This window comes from Chrysemys picta, chromosome 5 (assembly GCF_011386835.1).
Source record: "Chrysemys picta bellii isolate R12L10 chromosome 5, ASM1138683v2, whole genome shotgun sequence".
Classification (NCBI taxonomy): domain Eukaryota; kingdom Metazoa; phylum Chordata; order Testudines; family Emydidae; genus Chrysemys; species Chrysemys picta.
In genome coordinates, this window is record NC_088795.1 from 46,528,064 (window position 1) to 46,549,471 (window position 21,408).

The 21,408-nt window shown below is 41.9% G+C and overlaps 1 protein-coding gene across 9 annotated transcripts in view; it reads right to left on the reverse strand.

Moving 5' to 3' along the window:
• Nucleotides 1–21,408, reverse strand: part of SCLT1 (sodium channel and clathrin linker 1) — a 120,447-nt gene that overhangs the window by 22,557 nt on the left and 76,482 nt on the right. Inside the window, exon 20 of one of the 9 annotated variants that reach the window (XM_024110348.3) lies at nt 15,460–16,583. The exons of the other annotated variants lie outside the window; for them this stretch is intronic. Coding sequence (XP_023966116.2) covers nt 16,499–16,583 — 85 coding nt within the window. The 3' untranslated portion in view covers nt 15,460–16,498. Of the gene's footprint in view, nt 1–15,459; nt 16,584–21,408 lie in introns of those variants that run through there. 9 annotated transcript variants of the gene reach the window in all.

Genomic DNA, 21,408 nt, shown 5'->3' on the forward strand with positions numbered 1-21,408 from the left:
ATATGACAATTAAAACAACTGATTGGCTACTGTTTCTAAGATATTTAAGTTTTTACATTTTATGTCTATGTATATTGTGTAGATGGTAGAGTTTTAATCATAAATTGTAAACCTAGGTCTTTTCATGTGTTTATGGTTGCTTTACATGATAATATTTCACCTGTCCTGTTTATGTAACACTTTAAAAATCAGCAAAAGGGTTATATAAATAAAATGTATTATGAAACAAAAGGCAAAAAACTATTCTGTACATAGTTTAGTCCTATTCAGTGTCTACTAGGCGCTTCTTGGCTTGTCTCTTGTATTCATTAAATGGAGCATCTCTTGTCACAGTCCAGCAATAGTCTGCAAGCATTGATGGGCTCCATTTGCCCTGATAGCGTTTCTCCATTGTTGCAATGTCCTAGTGAAATCGCTCGCTGTGCTCGTCGCTCACTGCTCCGCAGTTCGGTGGAAAAAAATCTAGATGAGAGTGCAAAAAATGTATCTTTAGTGACATGTTGCAACAGAGGCTTTTGTATGCCTTAAGGAGGTTTTCCAACAACAACCTGTAGTTGTCTGCCTTGTTGTTTCCGAGAAAATTTATTGCCACTAACTGGAAGGCTTTCCATGCCGTCTTTTCCTTGCCACGCAGTGCATGGTCAAATGCATCATCTCGAAGAAGTTCACGAATCTGAGGACCAACAAAGACACCTTCCTTTATCTTAGCTTCACTTAACCTTGGAAATTTTCCACGGAGGTACTTGAAAGCTGCTTGTGTTTTGTCAATGGCCTTGACAAAGTTCTTCATCAGACCCAGCTTGATGTGTAAGGGTGGTAACAAAATCTTCCTTGATTCAACAAGTGGTGGATGCTGAACACTTTTCCTCCCAGGCTCCAATGACTGTCGGAGTGGCCAATCTTTCTTGATGTAGTGGGAATCTCTTGCACGACTATCCCATTCGCAGAGAAAACAGCAGTAATTTGTGTATCCAGTCTGCAGACCAAGCAAGAGAGCAACAACCTTCAAATCGCCACAAAGCTGCCACTGATGTTGGACATAGTTTATGCACCTCAAAAGTTGTTTCATGTTGTCATAGGTTTCCTTCATATGGACTGCATGACCAGCTGGAATTGAGGCAAAACATTGCCATTATGCAGTAAAACAACTTTAAGACTCTTCTTCGATGAATCAATCAACAGTCTCCACTCATCTGGATCGTGAACGATGTTGAGGGCTGCCATCACACCATTGATGTTGTTGCAGGCTACAAGATCACCTTCCATGAAGAAGAATGGGACAAGATCCTTTTGACGGTCACGGAACATGGAAACCCTAACATCACCTGCCGGGAGATTCCACTGCTGTAGTCTGGAGCCCAACAGCTCTGCCTTACTCTTGGGTAGTTCCAAATCCCTGACAAGGTCATTCAGTTCACCTTGTGTTATGAGGTGTGGTTCAGAGGAGAAGGATGGGAGAAAATGTGGGTCCTGTGACATTGATGGTTCAGGACCAGAAGTTTCATCCTCTTCCTCGTCTGACTCAAGTGAGAATGATTCTGATGCATCAGAAACCGGCAGTCCTTCTCCGTGTGGTATTGGGCGTATAGCTGATGGAATATTTGGATAATGCACAGTCCACTTTTTCTTCTTTGACACACCTTTCCCAACTGGAGGCACCATGCAGAAGTAACAATTGCTGGTATGATCTGTTGGCTCTCTCCAAATCATTGGCACTGCAAAAGGCATAGATTTCCTTTTCCTGTTCAACCACTAGCAAAGATTTGTTGCATAAGTGTTGCAGCATATGTGTGGGGCTCACCTCTTGTCCTGATCTCCAATTTTGCAGCCAAAATAAAGGTGATAGGCTTTCTTAACCAGAGTGGTTATACTGCACTTTTGTGATGCAAAAGTCACTTCACCACAAACATAGCACAAGTTATCTGCACTGTTCACACAAGTACGAGGCATCTCTGCTCACTTTGGCTAAACAGAAATGTGTCCCTTTGCAAAATCAAACACTGACAAATAAGAGAGCACGACACTGTATGATTTCTAGAGCTGATATAGGGCAATTTGTTCAGCAGAGTGATGTAAGCTTCGTTATGATTGCATCATCCATGACTTCTAGGAATAACATGATGCAATTCATATCATGTATGACGCAATACCAGCTACAGATTGCATCATTCATTGTTTTGCCTAAAAAGCAAGTACTGTCCAAACCCAGTCATAGATTTATTCATAGATCCAGTCAAAGATGTATTTTAGTCATTTCTGGTTTAAATTGAGATCCCTTCCCTTTATAACTCACTTATCCTCCGCCATTCCCAAGTCAAGGGTCGTATATACTGACCCAATAGCATATCTTGAAAACTAGAGCCAATCAACAATTTTAAGCATCATTTTCATTCTCAGTGACCCAGAATTAGTAAAGTTTGACTACATTTATTTCAGACGCATTTTGGCTGTAGAGCAGCGTAATCAAAGAATACTTCAGAGGGTGTATAAGAAAGAGTAGATGAATTCTTTAAAAAAATCTTGTTTTAATGCAAATGTCCCTAGAAAGGGGAAATACAGCAAATATTCACAGAAAGGTCTCAACAGAATACTTTGTCTGTGACACTTCAGCAGATTTTTACACAAAGCAAATAGTAAAATGATCTCTCATTTAGCAAATACTAAATTTTTATTGAATCAGGAGCATCAAGATTGTGAATTCTTCAAGAAAAAGAATGCATCTTATTAAAGGGATAGTATTACAGCAGTGATCTCCAACCTTTTTAAGTACAAGATCACTTTTTCACTTTAAGATCAACCCAGGATCTACCCCACCCCTTCCCCAAGGCTCTTCCCCGCTCACTCCATTCCCCCCTCCCTGTTGCTTGCTCTCCCCCACCTTCACTGGGCTGGGGCAGAGGATTGGGGTGCGGGAGGGGGTGCAGGCTCTGGGCTGGGGCTGAGGGGTTTGGATTGTGGGAGGGGGCTGACCCTGGGGCAGGGGGTTGGGGTGCAGGAGTGAGGGATGCAAGCTCTGGGAGGGAGTTTGGGTGCAGGAGGGGACTCCGGGCTGGGGCAGAGTATTGGGGTGCAGGAAATGGTGTGGGCTCTAGGAGGGAGTTTGGTGCAGGAGGGGCTCTGGACTGGGGTGTGGGAGGGGATACAAGGTGTAGGCTCCAGCCGGGCGGTGCTTACCACAGGCTGCTCCTGGAAGCGGCTGGCTGCTGGCATGTCTCTGCAGCCCCTGCGGGGTGAGGGGGGACAGCGGGTCTCCGTGCACTACTCACACCTGCAAGCGCCACCCCAACAGCTCCCTTAGCCAGTTCCTGGCTAATGGGAGCTGCAGGGACAGTGCTGGGGGTGAGGGCAGTGCATGGAGCCACCTCCTCCTCTCTCAGGGGCTGCAGAGACATGCCAGCAGGCAACTGCTTCTGGTAGCGGCATGGGGCCACGGCAGGCAGCCTGCCTGGCCCCGCTGCGCTGCCAGACTTTTAGTGGCTCAGAAATCGCAATCGACTGGTCAGTTCTGGAGCCTCTGCCATCGACAGGTTGGTAACCACTGTATTAGTGTGAAAAAGAGAGCAAGAAATATTTCTTTGCTCTTAAGAAAAAATCATTTCTATAGTAAACAGTAGAAAAAGGGATAAACATTATGTTCTCTAGTAAAGAAGCCATTAATTTACTAGATTTATTCCACTGGGAGTAAACCTAAATTTAATGTACAGAGCAATATTAGCTTTTTTGTTATTAAGCAATTATTTGTATGTCATCCTTTAAGTGCCACTGCTTCAAGCTTAGTAATCACAAAATCAACATGGCCCTACTTTACACATCTGGGGATTAGGGGAGACAAGAAATAACATGTAGGTCAGACTATAGCTGGTCAGAAATATGAAGGCAAGGATGAAGAAGATTGTAAACAGCACAAATATTTATGAGAGTGTATGTGTGCATGGTAAAATGAGAGAAGATGATAAAGAACAGTTTTACCTGCAGCAATTTGGAACCGATATGAGGATGCAATGTGGTAAGCAGAGAAAACGTTGTTACAGTCACTGAGGTGACAGGTATTGACCAAGTATGACAAACAGCAGGGATAAAAACTGGTTACTAACTTTCCACAACTGTTCTTTGAGATGTGTTGCACATGTCCATTCCAATCTAGGTGTGTGCGCACCCTGAGCACAGTTGCTGGAAATTTCCCTCAGTGGCACCCATTGGGGCAGCTCGAGGACCCTCTGCTGCCACGCGCTTATAGCACTGGTATCAAGTGCACAGCCAATCCCGCACCTCCTCAGTTTCTTTCTAGAAAACTCCGATGTAGGAGGAGCAGGAGGGCAGTTCATGGAATAGACTTGCGCAACACATCTTGAACAGTAGTTATGGAAGGTTAGTAATTGTTTTTTCTTCTTCAAATGATTACATATGTGCATTCCATTCTAGGTGACTTTGGCAGTTGAAAAGGTGGAGGGATCTGAGTTCATGGATATACTCACTGCAGAACAGCTGGACCAAAAGTGGCATAATCTCTTGATGGTTGAGTGATGGTGTAATGGGAGGAGAATGTGTGCCCAACCAGGCTGCTGCTTTACAAATGTCCTGAATAGGGATCTGCGTTAGGAATGCTGCTGAGGATGCTTGCGGCCTTGTAGCATGTGAAGTCAGGTTAGCTGATGGCAAAAACCCGCCTGATCATAAGAAGTGCAAATACATGAAGTAATCCAAGATGAAATTGTCTGAAGAGATTGGGAGACCCTTATCCTGACCCTTACAGCTACAAACAGATGGGTGGTCTTTCAGAATGGTTTAGTTCTTTCTATGTAGAAAGCTAGGGTTCATCTAATGTCCAAAGAGTGAAGGCATTGTTCATTCCTATTTGCAGGTGGCTTCAGGTAGAAGACAGGTAAGTAGATTGCCTGATTGGTATGAACTTTCGTCAGGAAACTGGGGTGAGGACATAAACACACCTTATCTTTAAAGAATACTATGTACAGAGGCTCTGACATGAGGGCACAGAGCTCCGAGACCCTTCTGGCCAAAGCGTGGCCACTAAGAAAACCACTTTCCAGAAGAGGTATAGTAAGGAACACATTGCTAAAGGTTCAAACAGTAGTTCCATAAGCTTAGGTCCCAGGGAGGAACGGTCTCTTTCACTTAAGGGTATAACCTTTGTAGACCTTTGAGGAATAGGACAGACATGTCATTTAAAAAAATGGAATGGTTATCTACCCAAAGTTGGAAAGTTGATATTGCTGCCAGATAAACACTGATAGAGGAGATTGCAAAGCCTTGCTGTTTTAAGTGCTATAGATAATCAAATATATCTTGGAAGGATGACCACATTGGAATGTCCAGACAGAGAACCACTTCCACTTTAAGAGGTAAGTAGCCCTGGTAGAGGGCTTTCTACTACCTAATAGGACCTGATGAACTTGCTCTGAGCAAGCCTGCTCCGTGGGATTTAGCCACAGAGCTTCCAGGCTGTTAGGTGAAGGGCACTCAGATTTGGGTGGAGCAGCCGACCATGGTCGTGGGAGATCAGGTCCGGATGTGACAGAAGCAGGATTGGAGTTGCCACTGAAGGGCCTAGAAGAGTGGAGAACCAATGTTGGTGGGGTCATGCTGGGGTTATCAGAACAACCTGGTCCTGCTTGATCTTTAACAGTACTCTTTGCATGAGTGGCATAGGGGGAAAACATAATAAAGATGTTCAGTCCATGGTAACAGAAAGGTATCAGTGATAGAACCCGGACTGTGGCCTCGTAGGGAGCAGAACTGGTACCACTTTCTGTTGTACCTGGTTGCAAATAGATCTATCTGGGGAGTCCCCCACTGTCGGAAAATGTCCCTTGCCACAATCAGGCAAAGAGACCACTCGTGGTGACTGGAAAAAGACCTGCTGAGGTGATCTGCCAGCTCGTTTTGCATTCCAAGAAGTTGATCAAGTGGGCTATGCAAAACTTCCATAGCTGAATTGCTTCTTGACAAAGAAGGGAAGAGTGAGCTCCTCCTGGCCTGTTGAGATATAACCTGTCTGCAATGTTGTCCATGAGAACAAACAAGTTTCTGGCTGCAATGTGGGGCAGGAAGGCCTGACAAGCCAAATGAAACACTCTTGAGTTCCCTGACATTGATGTGGAGTGAAAGTTCCACCAGAGGCTTTAAGTTCCGAGTGGCCCCAGGTAGGTTTCTCACCCTAGCACTTGCGTGTCAGAGACGAGGGTTATAGACGGTTGAGTGCGTATAAAGGGAACACCGATACAAACAGTGAGCTGATCCAACCACCAATTGAGGGAGATGAGAGTCTGAGGAGGCATCATATGTATAGAGTCCAGATGATGGCAGTTTGGCAAGTACATTGAGGCCAGCCACATGGAGGGGTCTGACATGCAGCCTTGCATGTTGTACCACATAAGGCTTTTGTGATTGGATGACACTTCAGGTGTTATCAGGGATGTGACTGACTAGAAATATCCCTCTGGGAAGTACGCTCTGGCCTGAGTAGAGTTGAACGCCACTCCAATGAACTGTCCTCTGCGCTGGAGTGAGTGTAGACTTATCTACATTTATCAGAAAGGCTAGGGCCTTGAACGTCAATTGGATTAGTCAAATAGTGGACACTACCTGAGCCCTAGATTGGCCCTTGACTAGCACTCCTAATTTCTCCAGGATGGCTGGATTACCATCATACATTTTGTGAACACTCGCGGAGCTGCAGGCAGGCCAAATAGGAGGACCATGAATTGGTAGTGCCAGTGGTTCACTACCAATCTGAGGAACCTTCTGTATCCACGGTATATTGATATATAAAAATAGGTGTCTCTTCAATCAAGGATGGCATACCAATCCCCGGATCCAGGGAAGGGATAACGGATGCCACTGTGACCATGTGAAACTTTATGTTCTTGAGATGGTTGTTGAGCTGATGCAGGTCTAAAAATCAGTCTGAGACGTCCCTTGGCTTTTGGGATTAGGAAATAATGGCAGTAGAACCCCTTCCCATTTAAATTCTGTGGAAACTCTTCCACGGTTCCCATTTGAAGGGGAGATTGAATCTTCCGGGACAGAAGTTCTTCATGAGAGGAGGCCGTGAAAAGAGATGGGGAGCAGGGTGAGAAGGAGTAGAAGAAATAAACTGGAGGGTGTTTCCCATTTTCTCAGTGCATGATCCTATATCATCATGGACTGTTGGGTGCTGAGCATGGTGGAAGTGGGAAGGGCGGTTTGAAACAAAGGAGAAACAGAGTCTGCCATCGCAGGAACTGGTATGGCATCCTCGAGTCTTGTCAAAATGCCTGCTTAGAATCCCCTGGATGTTTAGATGGGGCAAGCATTGACATTGAGGTAGAAGGGGGTAGTGGCCTATGTCTAAAACCTCTGCTTCTTTTTCTCTGTGGATCCTGACGGGCAGCCAGGGCAGAGTACCAGATGGGCTGTTGAGGCCTGTAGTGCTTCATTGACGGTGCTGGCGTGTACAATACAAGGGACTTAAGGGTTGCCCTGGAGTCTTAACCTGTGCAGCTTTGCATCGGGTCTGTTCTGAAAAAAGCAAAGCTGGAAGGGTTTGCTGGACCTCCTGCGGGAGTCCCGAGGACTGTAGCCACGAATTCCTGCACATGACAACTGCTGAAGCCATGGACCTGGTTGCCAAGTCAGCTGCATCCAAAGCAGCTTGTAATAAGGCCCTCGCTACTGACTTTCCCTCATCCACCAGCGAGAAATCTTGCCTAGACTCTTGTGGGAGCAAGTCCTTGAAGTTCTGCATGGAGTCCCACATGTTAAAATCATACCTGCCTAGCAGCACCTGCTGATTTGCAATTCTGAGTTGCAACCTCCCAGTAGAATAAACTTTCCTACTGAACAAGTCCAATTTCTTTGAGTCCTTTGATTTTGGGGTTGCACCCTGATGATCCTGTCTTTTTCTCATTGGCAGCGGATACCACCAGGGATCGGCAGAGGGGGCGGTGGGGAGAAGAGGGGAAATGGGTGTACAGGTACTCATAACCCTGGACATGGATTTTTGCTCGGGCTCTTTTTGACATGGGGAGAAGGGTGCAGGGCTATGCCACAAGGTCTTAACATTAAGAGGTCATTAAGAGGCAGGGCTACTTTTGATAGGCCTGCAGCAGCAAAATGTCAACTAAGCTATGGGAGAGCTCCTTCACTACCTCTACCTGCATGCCCAGATTTAAGGCCTCCCTCTTCAACAACTCTTGGGGAGCCCTATAGTCATCCACAGAAGGTGACATCCCCGCCTGAGATTGCCTCATCAGGGGAGGAGGAGGCCGCCCTTTCTGCCTTGGCACTATCCCACTGAGCTGGCTCCTGTAGTTTGGTACTGGAATCAGGAGCAGGCCACCCAATAGGAGCACCTTGAATAAGCCCTGAAATCTGGGGAAACCTCTATGGGTTCCAAAAGGGCCACCAAACTGGCATAGGTCCCCAGTGATCACCTGGCTATGCACTCGATGGTACTGCTGTGCCCGGGTCCATGGAATAGTACAAATGCCTGTGGGAGAAATGGGAATGACTCTTCGGACAAGAGAGGTAAGACTAACTTCCGACTCAGAAGATGACGAGTCTCTGTCCTGTGACCACAGTGCTGTGGTTCTCACCAGTGGCAGACACTGGTGCTGACCAGCAAGCATAGCCGTTTCCCTTTTGACAGTACTGAAGGGCATGGTACCAAAAGATGACAGGTTCCAATAGGTTCCCTCCTGACCGCCGGCACCAATAACACTGACTCGTACTGCCAGTAATACAGGTACTGATCGCGAGAGAAGAACTTGGCATCGTCAAACACCTCCGGTGTGGTCGGTACTACGCTGTCTCATAGATGTAGATGACTCATCCAGTACTGGACTCAACGGTACTGAGACAGAGGAGTGCCCTGGTTTAGATTGCACTCTACTCTGATACCCATGCCTGGCTGCTTTCAGTGCCAGGGAGTGTCCCGTCAGCCAACTGTTTCTTGTGGGGATGGCGATCGGTGCTGGGATTAGGGTATGGTAGGAGGAGCACTCCTTACGACACTGAGGCACTCAGTGCTGAGTCTGACCGACTTGGCTCAGATGGAGGTCTCAGTGCTGCCTCCAGGAGCAAAACTTCAGCCTGGCTTCCCAGTCCTTCTTCGTGCAAGGCTTAAGGTCTTTGCAGATCTGATAATGGTTCCCAACATGAGCTTCTCCAAGGGACTTCAGGCAGCTTGAATGTGAGTCACTCAGGGGCACAGCCTTGTTGCAGGAGGTGCAGGGCTTAAAGCCTGGTAACTGAACCACACCTCATCACCAGGGAATGACAAAAACTCCACTAAAACATGAAGCTCCAGAACTTTACTAAAACTGACTACAACTAACTATGTACAGATGTAAGAAAAAGAAGACCATTGAGAAAGCTTGCCAAAGCAAGGAGCAGTTCCAGCGACTGTCACAGGCAGTAAGGAGGAACTGAGGGCCATGGAGTTTGTTGGGTGTTTTATACCAGCGCGATAGTCGCACGGCAGCAGAGGGAACTCGAGCCGCCCTGACTGGTACCACTGAGGGAAACATTTCTGGCAACTGTTATCAGGGTGCGCACACACTTGGAGTGGAATGCACAGGTACAATCACTCGAAGAATCAAGAACAGCTGCACAGATTATTACATGTCTGGTGGGACAAACACAAATAAAGAGTTAAATATTTATGACCGATAAGAGAAGGACATAACATTAGTCTACAAATATCTGAAGGGTGCAAATAAAGAGGGACAAGGAATTACTCTGGATTCCAAAGGGCAAATTACTATGAGAAAAATGAATGAAATTAAAACAAGGAAAATTAGCCTGAATTTCAGAAAAAACTTCCGAAGAATCAATGACAATTAAACTGTGGAACTGTCCTCTCAGGTATAAGATGGAAACTCCATTACCTGGGGTATTTAAAATTAGACTGGACAATTCAATAGTAAATGTACAGAAGACACCCATTCTGCACTGGAAAGGGGGTGGACGAGGTGACCTAATAGCTCTTTTGTCTCTCTAAGTCCCCTGCTGCAAATACACACACACACTTAACTTTACTCATGTGAGGAGTCCCATTGACTTCATAGGACTAATACATGAATAAAATTAAACATGCATGTGTTTGCAGTATCTGCTCCAAAGATCTATAATTCTCCAACTAGTTTTAATCGTAAATTACAAAATGATTAGATTAAATTTATTTCTACAAAAAAAGATGTCAAGAATTCTACTGTGAGACTTGATTAAAAGCAATGTTTTCTCCAGTGTTGTGACATCACTGGCATTTTATTTTGTAGCTATTTAAAAAAAACTTAGGTAATTTACCCTTCAGTGGTAGCTGATGGATCATGAAAAACAAAAAGATTACAGTTAGAAACTATTTTAAAATCATACAGCTGTTATTTTCTGCTTTTTCCTGATTCTTTATTACTAGAGTAATTGTGTGGAAACAGAATCTTTATTATGTTTTCTGGTTCTTCTGCTTATTCTTCACCTGAAGTCATGATTTTGTCTTTTTGACATTATAATTATCACTGCAGAAATAATTGTGTGTCATGTGACAAACGGAGGATTGGGATTTAAAAGTGAGGCATGCAAATGTCCTAAGCAATAAAACCAAAGGGAAAGAGAATTATTGAAAATAAGCAGAACTGTCTGAAAATGTTAACATTTTCAGGAGATGAAACTGGGTCTTTATCTTGAATAATGGATCTAAGTCTGTTTATACCATACTGTTTATTATGCACAGATTCAAATAGTGTATTTGTAAAAAGATAAAGGCAATTAAAGCCGTTGGTGCTGGGAGTCAAGGTTTTCTGTTGCCAGCTATAGACACAAAAATAAAGTAGCATTTACCACCAGCAGCCCTAAACCACTGGTGCTAAGTGGTAAGAAAGGAACAGCCCCCACTGAAAATCAATCAATAGAGGACTACTGCTTTCAATTCCTTAGGAAGTTGTCTGATTCCTTGCTTATTAGAAGGAATGATCAAAATGACTGCACACTTTTCACACATGCAAGCTAGACTGAAATTCAACTTCTGGGAACTGGAAGGGAAAGTGATAAACGTGGTATAATCAGAGTAATGTAACCTCCTTTGCAGATAGATCTGGGTTATGAATGTCTTAAGCCATTCAGTTACAAGTAAACTGAGCATCTTAGTTTGGTTCTAGGAATTTATTCGTGTCATATAACCGCCTATTGATTAAAAGGGGGGGAGGGATAGCTCAGTGGTTTGAGGATTGGTCTGCTAAACCCAGGGTTGTGAGTTCAATTCCAGAGGGGGCCATTTAGGGATCTGGGGCAAAAATCTGTCTGGAAATTGGTCCTGCTTTGAGCAGAGGTTTGGACTAGATGACCTCCTGAGGTCCCTTCCAACCCTGATAGTCTATGATTCTATCTTTAAACAACACGCAGCTTTTGCCTAAGGGAGACTTGGACAAGATACAGAGCCAGTCTCTTATTCCTGGCCCCAAACCTAGCTCAATTTTTTATAAGCTCTAAAATATAGTACATTTATCTCCAACTTAAAATTCATAATATCACCATTATTTCCAGCTAGAGTAACGTATATTACATAGATAGTGTCAAAAGTGAACTAGGAACTTTATAGATAATAAAATTCCTTGCTCTGAATTGCTTACAAATGTTTTAATAAATGTAAATATTGTATGTTTTTTTACCTTGTGACTGTTGATGTGGAGAGCAGTAGCTGTTAAAATGTTATAGCTTTGAAAGTTCCCACTAACTGACACACTGGAAGCATGGCTCCAGCGTGAGAACCACATAACTTGTATTACTGGAAAATGGTCATTCTATTTCTTTCATGACTTAACAGTCACACTTTTTCATTCTTTCATAATCAGTTTATAAACATAGCAAATGCTTATTACATATTGCAAAGTTCACTGCATTTTGATTTATTATACTTCAATTATAGTTATCCAAATGCATCTATAAACTGAAGCTCTCAAGTCAGAATTACACCACTGTGCATTTTACAGAACCATTTTGTCTTTTTGCAGTAATAAAAAGACCAAAAATGGTCGTAAGATATTGCCAAGCATAATGTTTTTATTTGGAAGCATGACCTTTGTTGTAAGAAGCACTGACCTTCTTAGTTGCCTCCAAGACGGACTTTTGGCATTAGTATATTGAAACAGTCCTAGCTCCTTGCTCTCATTGTGGGCCAAGGTGAAACCCAATATCGGTAATCTTCTTTTAAGATGTGTACAGTATCTTTAGATGATGTCCGCTTGCTAATTTACTTCATATCATAAATGAGACAGTACTGTGTTCTTATGGAATTCAGTCTACATATATTCACAATGCTATCCTCTAATTTATAAGTGTTTTGCCACAAACCCAAGTTGAGCTTTGAAAGACAGTGATGATCATGAGCTCAGATTGAGCAGAGCCCTGAGTATTTGAGAAATCCTGGATCATTTTTCATTGAGGTATAAAAATATACTTGCCAAATAATATCATGTATTTATATAATTTCTTTCACTGAAATAACCAACCTGAGAAGGTATCTAGTATTATTTTAAATAGTCTCACCTGGTTTTTCACTTTCAAATTCCAAAACCTATTTTTTGTCCATATACCTTACTTTTTAAGTTAGGAAATGAAGTAGCATCAATAATGCTAAAAGGTCTCATTTATTGTTATTTTTAAAAAAAAAATTGGATTTCCCTCTATATACTGAGAACACTGTGGACTGAAAAGAGGATAAACAAGTGACTCTGAAGCAATGGAAAATTACATAGCTGCTGCTGGGAAATAAGAGGAGAAACTGAAATATTTCAAATACCTGGAAAGGAGAGACTGAAATCACATTGCAGAGAATAGTATAGGAAATTCAACCATCAGCAAATGGGTCAGTGACTCAGTGAAGATAAACATTGTGTAATAGTGAGCTTTGGTGAACTGGGGTACAGAAAGGCCATAGAATAGTATGTTTTTGTAAAGGAGGTTGCAAATTAACGACAAATACAAACTTACCAAACATTATATAGCACATTAAAAAGAAATCATTTAACTTTTTATAAGAAAATTTGATTCGATGCTACCATTAACATGATCTTTATTCTCATATATATAACTGAGCCTCAAATGTCAAACACTAATTTCTCGAAGTGCCAAGATATAGCTCAGACTATCCTCAAAACACAGTGAATATCTGCTAGGAAATACTGCTAAATGTAGAGTGTTTTCTGTTCAGTAACTGGTTTATAAAAACCCAAATGGATCTGCAGCCATCTGCATGGAGGATCACAATGCTGCTGATCTCTCAGGAGCTGAGATTAAGTTGAAATATGTTTTAAAAGCTAGAAGAATGTTAAGGTTTGTGTAACTTCAAGGAAAACCTAACTTTGTACCAGATGGCATGTAGCCCTTAAAATATATTGAGAGCTGAGTGCAGATCAACCACAAACTTGGACCTCAATCCAAAGCTTTTGACTGGGCCCTGGGTTACTATGCTAAAGGTTAGCTAGAATGAGTTTAATCACAGAGAAGTTCTGCAATGTCGCTATACTTAAGGGTGTTGTTGATTTTCCATTATATGCTTTTGAGGCATTCACCACTACGTTATTTTACTTTTAGATGGACCAACAGTAATATTTCTTAATTCATGGCAAAGCAAGACATTTTGCCTCTCTATTTTTTAAAGTAGTATTTTAAATCTGTTAGATTCTAATGTGGATGAGGATCTTATTTTCAAGAATGACTACTGAATAAACGGGAATTTGAGTGGGAAGTTCTGTTGGAGAAGAGAGAAGGCAAGCCGCTATTCCTTAGGGGCAGTGAGTGAGTTTGTGTGTTTTTTGTTTTGTTTTCTGTCTCTCTCACAGCACACTGCCCCCTACCAGTTTGCACAGGCTGATTAGGCGATGAGGTTTGCCTGATTAGGGGGCCTATAAAAGACAGCCAAACAGCCAGCTAGCAGCACAAAAGCAGCAAATAGAGCTGAAAACAGGGGAGTTTGAGTGGGAGATTTTAAGGGGAGTTTTGGGGAGGGATTGTGTGGTGTTCTGGTTTTGTTTTGGTGCTTGTTTGTGTTTTGTATTTTTCCTAGGACAGATACAGAGGAGGCAGTAGTAATGACCCAAAGAATGGAAGAGACAATGAAGATGATCAGATGTGGAAGCTGTGGATTATCCTGGAGTGGGTATCTGAAAAGAGCTTTGTACGTATGAAGTGCCGCCTGATAGAGCTGATGGAAGAGAACATCTGAGGTGTGGAGATGCAGGTGAAAACTATGGTTGAGTTTCAAAGAGGATTCAAGCAGATGATAGAGGGAAGGTGAGAGGACACTGAAGAGGAGAGTCAAGACTTGCAGACTCTGAAGAACTCTGAGAGGAGACTGCTGGGTGAGGAAAGTGGCCAGTGGAAGCATCTGATTATGAGAACCAAGCAGAGGAAAAGACTCGGAAGTGAAGAAGTAGAGCTCAGGAAAGGTTTGCTGAGCTGGAAAATGAAGAAAGGGCACAGCAGGTAGTAAGTGAAGTGGGGAGGGCTAGAAAGAAGGGAAGAGTGGCTACACCTATAAGAAGAGGGGAAGAATCAATGGAGATACCCAGAGTTTGGAACCCCATCAGGATACAGTATGACTTGCAGAAGATTGCAAGGGAGAACAAAAGACAAGAGGACTTGCAGTCAGAAAGAACAGGAGGTAGGCCAGAGAATCACACCAACATCAGGTCTATGTGACTGGTGACTCCCAATTACGAAGAACAGACAGGTTTATCACCAGAGCTGATCCATAGAACAAAAGGGTGTGCTGTCTGCCAGGACCTAAGATACAGGATCAGGACCTGAGGCTGAAGAGGATCCTAATGAGAGCAGAAAATAATCCACTGATTGTCTTTCATGTGGGAACAAATGATACAGCTAGATTCTTGCGAGAATGCATCAAAGGAGACTATGCCAGGCTGGGGAAGATGCTTAAAGAAATGGAGGCTAGGGTAGAATCCCACTGAAGATCACTTGAGCCTCCATTTCTTTAAGTATCTTCCCCAGCCTGGCATAGGAACTAGAACTACTGGTGCAGGAAGTGAAACCAGATATTCTAGAGATAACAGAAACATGGTAGAAAAACAGTACATGACTGTAGTACAGGTATTGAAGGGAATGTGCTGTTCAGCGAAGACAGAAATAAAGGTAAAGGTGGGAGTACCATCGTATGAATGATGAAGTAGAATGTAAAGAAATTAGAAGTGATGGAATGGATAAGACAGACTCTGTTTGGGTCAAATCACTTTGGGGAAGAAAGCTACCAGAGGTTCCCCTGGGATAGTGCTTGTGTATACTACAGATAGGGTGACCAGATGTCCTGATTTTATAGGGATAGTCCCAATTTTGGGGTCTTTTTCTTATATAGGCTCCTATTACCCCAAACCCTCTGTCCTGATTTTTCACACTTGCTGTCTGGTCACCCTAACTACAGACCCCCACAGAATTAAATGGAGACAGAGAGAGCTCTTTAATTTTTTTAATGAAATAAATATTACTGGGAAATATGTGATTATGGGAAGCTTTAATTTCCCGATACAGATTTGAGGACAAATGCTACTAATAATGATAGGGTCCAGATTTTCTGGATGAGATAGCGGACAGATTTTTTCACCAAGTAGCTGCTGAACCAACACGAGATGATGCCATCTTAGATTTGCTTTTGGTGAGTAGTGAGATGTTTTCTACATTTTCAAATATATTGATTTCAATTACAACATAAAATACAAAGTGTATAGTGCTCACTTTATATTTATTTTTGATTACAAGTATTTGCACTGCAAAAAACAGAAGAAATAGTATTTTTCAATTCACCTAATACAAGTACTGTAGGGCAATTTCTTTATCTTACAAATGTAGAATTATGTACAAAAAACTGCATTCAAAAAAAAAACAATGTAAAATTTTAGAGCCTGAAAGTCCACTCAGTCCTACTTCTTGTTCAGCCAATCGCTCAATCAAGTTTGTTTACATTTGAAGGAGATAATGCTGCCTGCTTCTTGTTCACAATGTCACCTGAAAGTGAGAACAGGTGTTCTCATGGTACTGTTGTAGCCAGCGTCGCAAGATATTTACGTGCTAGATGCGCTAAAGATTGATATGTCCTTTCATGCTTCAACCACCATTCTAGGGGCATGTGTTCATGCTGAGGATGGGTTCTGCTCGATAACAATCCACAGCAGTGCGGACCGACGCCTGTTCATTTTCATGATCTGAGTCAGATGACATCAGCAGAAGGTTGATTTTCTTTTTTGGTGGTTGAAAGGCACTTCAGATTCTTAAACCTTGCTGTAGCTATCACAGATATCCAGGCACAGATCACTTCCCGGTTTAAACTAGTGTAAATGGCAAATTCTCTGCCATTTAAAGACTTCAAGTCTTTAAATCACGATTTGAGGACTTCAGAAACTCAGCCAGAGGTTATGGGTCTATTACAGGATGGGTGGTCAGAGATCAGACTAGATGATCATGATGGTCCCTTCTGAGCTTAAAGTCTATGGGTCTATGAGTCTATAAATAGTGTAATTAAATTTTCATATAAATTGCATTTCATACTACATGCCTTGGTATGGTAGCGCACAGAGTGTCTAAAATACAAAAAATAGGTACAATTTATTTTATTTATGGGTATTTTTAAGGTTCTTGTCAATGTAGTATCAGAGCACCAATCACACAGAATATAGATTTAATGAGGAATCACACTATATCAAAGTCAAACTTCTTTGGGGGGAAGGAGGTGGGGCAAAGAATTAATTAGTTTCCATTTTTACTGTATATAGATCATGGTGGACAAACTGATTCTTTTACCTTCATTTTCAGAGGAGGGCTTGTATCAGGGGTCCCCAACGCATCTAAGTGCGCCCGCGTACTGGCCAGCGGACAAGCATCTGCCAAAATGCAGATTTTCAGTGGCAACACCTCTGGATGACACTGCTTATCGGCAGCATTTCGGCGGCGACGCCTATTGACATTGCCGCTTGTCGGCAGCATTTCGGTGAATGCTCATCCGCCGCCACGGTCCTCCGTGGCTCGTGGTCTGGCGCCTGCTCGACGAAAGGTTGGGGACCACTGGCTTATATTATATATTTATAAGCACTAACTATGAAGTCACCTCCAAAAGATGACACTACTTGCTGTCAGACTTAGTGCAGAATATCTGCTACAGCGACAGAGGTACTTCACATGGCTTGTGTATAGATTTACATCTTTTAATATGGAAAGAATTGGGTTTTTTTTCCCTTTTCTGATCATTAAGGCAGTACTGTTTGATGAAATAGCTATTATACTAGTAAATAGCATGTTAAATCTTTGCAGGACATCACCAGATGACACCACAAGGACAATCTCTCACATATAAACAGGAACATTTTCAAAATGGGATTCATATTTTTCATGAAGGTTCAAAGATCACAACAGATATGACAAACTGTTTGTTATATCCCAATGTCAGCAGTTTGATGAAGCTAAATCAAAGACTGAAGATTCTGACCCATTACAGTAATGTTTTAACATTTCTGTCCTACACATAACTTTGAAAGGGAAAGTGGCTATTTCCACAGATAATTTCACTCTTCCCAGAATGCTTTAATTTTTTTTTCTTAAACAGGAAACTGTACAATAAAGTCCAACATCAGCCAGGATGACCCATGATGCTGGATTGAGAAAAACATTTTGATTACTTTCTTTGTTCTTGGATGTCCCCCCCCGTCTCTTTCAGCTCACATGTTGCTTTAGCTGACTGAATAGCTAATGTTCAAATGATACAATGTGCATTTACAGAGAGTAAATGCCAGATTACATTCGTTTATTCACACAAATGCAATTGTTTAAAATTATCTTTCTGTAAAACACTACAAAACAAGTTTTCTCCACTACTCAAATATTTACAATAGATGATGGAAAGTATCAGCAAGAGTCAACTAACTACACAAGTCAGCTGTACAAATAAGTTAATGCATATAAACTTGGAAGACGAGATGTATTGTTCATTACACCTCACGTAAGAGCTGTGTGTTTTGATGGTTTCTTTCTGAAGAAGTGAAACAAGATTCTCTTCCTCTAAGAAAAAATTTGAAATCTTTGCAAAATACTGTATATGGTGGGTTTAAGAATACATAAAGCTTACCCCTGGATAGCTATCCTAAAAATCAAACTATTTGATAACCTCTGCCATCTCTGGAGAGCTAAATCTATGTGAAAAGTTTTTGGCAACACAAAATCCTGTAATTGTAGCATTAGCAACAATTTTAATCTCTCAAGAATCACAGCAAGTCTTCTATACAGATTGTGGAAGTTGCTTCATTTCCTAAACTTTAGCAACTCTCTAGAAGTATCTGTTCTCATTAACAGGTCATGTAAAATGAAATTTAAAATTCAGTGTTGTAAATCTGGCTATGTGATGATGTTTCATACCATTAATATGTAATAAATAAGGGGCACAATCTTGCTTCAGTTCAAGTCAATGGGAGTTTCGACAGTGGTTTAAACTGGAGAAGACCAAGATGATCAGCCACACTCATGGAAGATAATAATTAACGTTAAGTGGTGAACATCTTCAATTAAAACTATGCCCACCATTTAAGCAGGATGCTTCTGAAAAATTCAAATTTCACTGAAGTTTAAAGTCACAGTAACGTATTTTTAAAACACACATCCTAGATGCATAAAGAGACAATGTCATCTAAGAGGGAAAAAAAGAATCGCACTGCTATTTAAAATATTTTACCCATTAAGATTATTATAACAAAGATAAGAGAGAAAAATCTAACCCACTCTGTAGGGTGTAAATAACTGCTCAGGTGCAGGACAGTGGAGAATGAGGACTAAAATATAAATGTCTTTTCAGTTTCTATTGTCTATGATACTCTTGGTCGTTCACTACATAGCTAAAGCCCTGAAACACAATAAATACTAATAAGTACATTTTTAGTGTGTCTTGTTCCATCCTCTCATTAGCCTATTGGCCAGTCTCCAAAGCCTTCTCTATTCCCAGCTATCTCAGATACAATTCCTGCTAAGTACAGCAGGAAAAAGTTAACTTAGCTCAGGTTAAACAGAAATAGCTTTGGAACAGAGTTATGCTGCCAAACGTTGCCAGTGTTAATGTGGGTCAGAGATGGCTTTACTGTACTTTACACAAACTAGTGGCATTTACATGAAGACAAGTTTTTATTTCTCGTTCTAGAGAAGAAAGCACAGTATGTATGTTAGCAACAATGTATAGTTATTGTAGGACACAAACTTCAGAGGTTATTTTCCCTGTTCTAGTTGGAGACCTGGGCTCAGCTCCAACTCAGACTAAGAGCATTCTGTTTCTGACAGCTAGAAAAGGTTGAATGATATTTACAAATAAAAGTTATGCTTCAAAAAAATTCACCAGTTATCTACTACAAGGAGAACATCAGGAGCATTATGGTTCATTTTAGGACATGTAATCTGTTAAAAATAATTATATGTGACAAGTCTATCGGTTAATCCAAAGTTTAAAAAACCAAGCTTGTGAACTTTTAATGTTTCCTTTTTAATGACCTGTTACATGAAAATGTTTTAAATTTCACAATACCCGTAAGAGCAAAAATCTTTCCTTTTTTTAAATTTACATTTGAATTTTTTTTGTCTTCCTGATAAGGAATCACATTAGCATATGTGTAAACTTGAGTACATCTTGCATTTCAGAAAAGAAATATAGCTATAAAAATGACATATTAACTTTCTCATATTAGTGTACATGCATACAAACCAATTCTTTTGCTGATGTGAAAAATGAATGCACTTTATCCACATTGAAAACACTGCCTAGTATATTTTGTTTTGTCTGTGTTATTAGGATTGACTGCACACACTAATACGCAATAACTAAAGAGCACTATTCAAACATTCTCTACTTGTCTATTAACTTTAAATATTAAAAAAAAAACATGCCACGTGTCTTTGGGGATGAAAACACCACAAGCTGAAGAATAAGACCGGGATAAATGGAGACAGTCCGATATGTTTGTTTGCTGAACTGATCAATTCACTTGTCATTTTTATCTACATTAACATACGTAGGAACTCAAGTGTGAGGTGAAGAGCTTAGGAGTTCAAGCTGTATCTGGAGCTCAAATACCATCCTTTGTAGGTATCCTGATGTTGCCTGTAGCCAGCAGCCGGCGCTGGCAAAGATGGGGTAACAGCCTCATTTGGGAAAGAGGATGAAATCACTCCCAGAACCAATGCATCTGGTTCATCTTCATCTTCTGTATACTCCAACGAGGCTGGCTGGTCTTGGCAAGGACATGGTAAGTAAGGTTCATGTTCTGATCCTGGGTGCCTAGCATAAGAATCCTAAGGGATCCAATACAGCCTGTATGACGAGGACCTCTTGACAGGGTACCACCTGTCTCTTGGAAAGTTATATTTTGTAAGAGGATGGAACTCTGATCTCTTAGGGCTTTTGTCTAGGGCTCTTTCTCTGAGAGGGTAGAGGCTCTTCTGGAGAGACTGACTCACTGGATAAAAAACCTGGATCCCGACTACCGGCGGATCCGGTAGGGTACTGAGGCTTGCGGGTGGGAGAGGAGAGCAGCTCCATGGCCTTGGAATAGCTTCCTCCTCCAGAGTAACTATGTCTTTGAATAAAGACAAATGAGAGGAAGGGAAAGGAGGATAGGGAAGAGTAAAAATGTCATCTGTAGTTCTCAGATTGCCCCAGGGTATGAGGTAGGTCAATTGGTAGAGCTGTTGGATCTGGTGCTTCCCTGGTCACAGTGGAAGACTGATCTGTCTGGGGCCATGACAATATTAGCCCAAAGTGTAATCTCTATGTCAAAGGGAGTGGCAGTGGATGTGTCTCTTTTGGTTTGCATGTCGGAACCGGTACCAGAGCTGACAGATCCATGCGCCTTTGTACCACTTTTTCCTGCTGAGAAGGTTTCTCCCAACTTTGAAGAAGTCAGGGAGAATCTCTTTTCTTTGGGGCAGCTTTGGAAAAAGAGCTTGCGAGAGTGCCCTTTACTCTCATGAGAAATCTTCTCCTTAGGTTTGCAAGTCTTAGTCTCGACTTCTGAGCTCATGCTCGGAGGGGCACTACCCTTTGACTGAGGCCAATATATCAGGGGACTCCCTGGCCCAGATCCAATTGGGGTCTCATGTCCTCCTCCATCAAATATTTTATGTCTTAGCTCTCAACCCTCAAGTTCTGGGAGGGAAGGAGCGGCAAATACTGCACTTAGCCGAGATGTGAGCCTTGGGTAGACAATAAAGGCAGCACTGGTGTTTGTCACTCACTGAAAAGGAGAGGGGGCAGGAAATGCAATGCTTGAATCCCAGGACTCTAGGCATAAGCCTATCCTCCCATGGAAAATAACGAACTATGCCAGTACTCAAGACTAAAAGAGTAAAAAAATAAAAAACTATTTACAATATATTTAC